At 43.7% G+C, this 3,287-nt stretch overlaps 1 protein-coding gene across 1 annotated transcript in view; it reads left to right on the top strand.

The window, feature by feature from the left end:
• Positions 1-2,243, top strand: part of LOC147617342 (nuclear transport factor 2-like) — a 3,754-nt gene extending 1,511 nt beyond the window's left edge. Inside the window, exons 4-10 of the mRNA XM_086776985.1 lie at positions 1-258; positions 343-599; positions 696-876; positions 949-1,070; positions 1,373-1,435; positions 1,560-1,629; positions 1,735-2,243. The exon at positions 1-258 is cut by the window's left edge and continues 37 nt beyond it. Coding sequence (XP_086633111.1) covers positions 1-258; positions 343-599; positions 696-876; positions 949-1,070; positions 1,373-1,435; positions 1,560-1,629; positions 1,735-2,018 — 1,235 coding nt within the window. The 3' untranslated portion in view covers positions 2,019-2,243. The remainder of the gene's footprint in view (positions 259-342; positions 600-695; positions 877-948; positions 1,071-1,372; positions 1,436-1,559; positions 1,630-1,734) is intronic.
• The last annotated feature ends 1,044 nt before the right edge of the window (positions 2,244-3,287 follow it).

Genomic DNA, 3,287 nt, shown 5'->3' with positions numbered 1-3,287 from the left:
GGATCCGGGCTGAGATCAAGACAGTTGATTCTCAGGAGTCCTTGAATGGCAGCGTACTAGTCATGGTCACGGGATCACTTTCCAGCAAGAATGGGCCTGAACGCAATTTCATGCAAACTTTCTTTCTAGCACCACAAGAGAGAGGGTACTTCGTTTTGAATGACATCTGCAGATACTTAAATGGTGAGGTGGGGCAACTTGCTTCTCTAGTGAACGGCATGCCAGAGCCTAAGACTACTCTGGATGTAGTTGACCAAGGTGAGAAAGCATATCAATAATGTAAGTACCTCACATACTACACGTGTCTGAGTACATTACACTGAACTTGGTGCCTGTCTACAGGACGTGCAGATTCTCCAGTGCCTTCTCAACAGGAAGTCTTGGACTATTCAGGCTCTGCAGTCGAGGATGGGGTTTACACAGATGACTATTATGAGCATGGAGAGGAAGAAGAGGTCGTCAACACCAGAGAAGTTCCTGCAGAAGGGGTTACTCCTTCCCATCAGGATGCAGCTGTGGAGCTGCCAGAAGAGCAAATTTCTCCTCCAGTTGAAGAGGAAAGTTCCGATGGAGCAGCCAAGATGTCGTATGCATCAATTGTATGTGTCGAGTGTCTTTAGTAGAAAAAGTTTAGTAATTCTTATTCAGGTGTGGCCAATAGGAGGAACACTTGATGAGCATCTCTTTTTTTCCAGCTTCGTGCTCGTAGTGAGGTCTCTGGGCCATCTTTTACGGCTCGTCAGGCAGTGTCTAACAAAGCTACCCCAGCACAAAATGTACATGTGGTGTCAGTGGCCTCTCAAGTGTCTCAGACAGTAGCCTCTAGTTCAGTGGGACCTTCCAATGCATCTGAAGGAAGTGTCACAGAAATTGGAGGTATGGACGGTAGGATTTTTTTTGGGGTGTTCACTTTCATTCAGTGGGCTCAAGCATTTTCCAATTTTTCAGGTGATAGTAAGTCTGTGTATGCCAAGAATCTGCCACTAAACATCACGCAAGAGGAACTGGAGAAAGAGTTTCAGAAGTTCGGGTCTGTAAAGCCTGGTGGTGTCAATCTGAGAAATCAGAAGGTGTTAATGCATCCAGTCTCTCTCTCTCTCTCTCTCTCAAAACACACACACACACACACACTCCCTACTTCCAAAACCCTTTAACGAACACATACCTTGATGCCTGATGAAGGTGAAGCTAGAGAGATTTTGACAGGCACAAGATAGAACTCTCTTGAGAGTAATCTTAATGGATTTTTAAAACTTTGCATCTATATATGTTGTCACTTTGTGGTTTTGAAGGTTTGTGAGTTATGTTCCTTATTTGGTGTAGGCATGTAGGGCATTCTGTTAGAGTAAAGATGTTTTCAATTTGTGTGCAGGTTGGTGTATGTTTTGCGTTTATTGAGTTTGAAGACTCGAGCTCAGCCCAGAGTGCCATAGAGGTACATGAACTTGTATGCCATTTCATTGTGGATTCTTTGACAGGACACTGCTCTTTCTTAGGTAGCTGGGTTCGCGGTTCTCCTTTTCTGTTCAGGGCAAAGCTAATTTGAGGTTTTTTGTCAGGCTTCTCCCATCTCTATCGGTGGACGGCAGATTTATGTTGAGAAAAGGTTTACATCGGTGGGTTCATTAGGTGAGTTGAGCAGGTGCTCTTCTAGGTTTGACATCGACTCGGCTGCTGATTTGTATGGTACTTTATCAGTTCCCTGCTCTTACAAACTTGGCTTGTGCAAAACAGCTGGTAGGGGGCGACCCAACCAAGGTAGAGGTTACCAGACCGATGGTATGCGTGGCAGGGGCTACTCTGGAGGTAGAGGTGCTGGGCGAGGTGGTGGTGGCGGCGGCCAAGATTCTGAGCGGGAGCACAACAGCAGAGGACGTGGTGGGCGTGGACGCTATGGTGGGGGGGATTCATATGCTGTGAACAACTATGGGTCTAGCGACCTCACTGTGAATGGATATCGGAGGGCTGATAATCAGACTGGGAATGGTCCACGTCCAGTGAGGGGTGCTACAAATTAAGTAGCATGCGGTCATGGATTTGAAGAGCATGTGATTTGGCTCAAGCTTGTCACTTGCTATCCTTGGAGAAGTCACTGGCATTAAGTTTAGGTCCTTCCACATAATTAGTGGGATATCTTATTTTGCTATATGAGTTAGGTATTCTTATTTGTGCAGCCCATCTAGGGCTGCATGGTAATTTTGATTCGAATCAATTACAGATGCATTTAGGCAGAGTTATCTTGATCCTGATTTTGCATTTGTCTTCGCTAACTGCTTCCAATTTGTGTTCACATACCTGCCTGCCTCATGGCAAGGCGATTCCAGAGAGCAAAGTCTGCAAACATGTGTGGTCCTGTGTCGGCGAGGATTATTTCATTGTGTAGCGTGTCATGTAACTAGTATTTTGTCATTGCAAGAGCTTGTTTTACCAGTGACAATGGTTGATGGTGTGTTATAGGTCTGTCGTATGACTGATGGTTGATGTAAAGTTGTGTTATAGGTCTGTCGAATGACAAATAGCTGATGTAAAGTTGCAGTGTGTTTTAGTTCTGTGGTATGACTAATGGTTGATGCAATAGCTTGTATTACCAATGACAATGGTTTAATGTAAAGGTGTTTGTGTTACAAGTCTGCACTTATGTGTGATCCTGTGTTGGAGAGGATTATTTCTCTTGTGATCGTAATGTAACTAGTATTGTCATTGCAAGAGCTTGTATTACCCATGACAATGGTTGATGTAAAGTAGTTGTGTTATTGACTATTGTCTCAAGGTTTGTCCTTGATATCTTCAAGATACATCTTGTATTACCCATGACAATGGTTGATGTAAAGTAGTTGTGTTATTGACTATTGTCTCAAGGTTTGTCCTTGATATCTTCAAGATACATCTTTGCATTTGCATTTTGAAAGCCACATTTTACATTGGGGTCTGTCTGCTTATCAGGAAGCTTACAGTTTTTCCTATGTTTGTTTAGGGTATCAAAGATCTGGGTGCCAGCAGGGAGAGATCAGGATGGGTAGTAGGGTCTGTCCAACAGTGAGAATGTTGCCAAGGTAGAGGTGATGTCAGTGTTGCGTGCCAATTAAATTGTGGAAGGTTTGTTGTTTTACCTGTTGGCGGGATTTGTGTTCACTTCTGTGATTCCAGTTTTACCTTACAAGTATGTTACCTCACGGTTCAGTATGCTGGTGGACCTATGTTTTTGGTGCCTATTCTTGTTCTGAATGGATCCATTCTTGTTTTGATGTTGAACTAAATATGTATGCAAGGTTGTATCATATGGTGAT

The sequence above is a fragment of the Cibotium barometz genome, chromosome 37, assembly GCF_041138505.1.
Source record: "Cibotium barometz isolate CiBa-2024 chromosome 37, ASM4113850v1, whole genome shotgun sequence".
NCBI lineage: Eukaryota > Viridiplantae > Streptophyta > Polypodiopsida > Cyatheales > Cibotiaceae > Cibotium > Cibotium barometz.
Note: the sequence above shows the minus strand (reverse complement) of the source record. Positions and strands in the feature narration are given on the sequence as shown.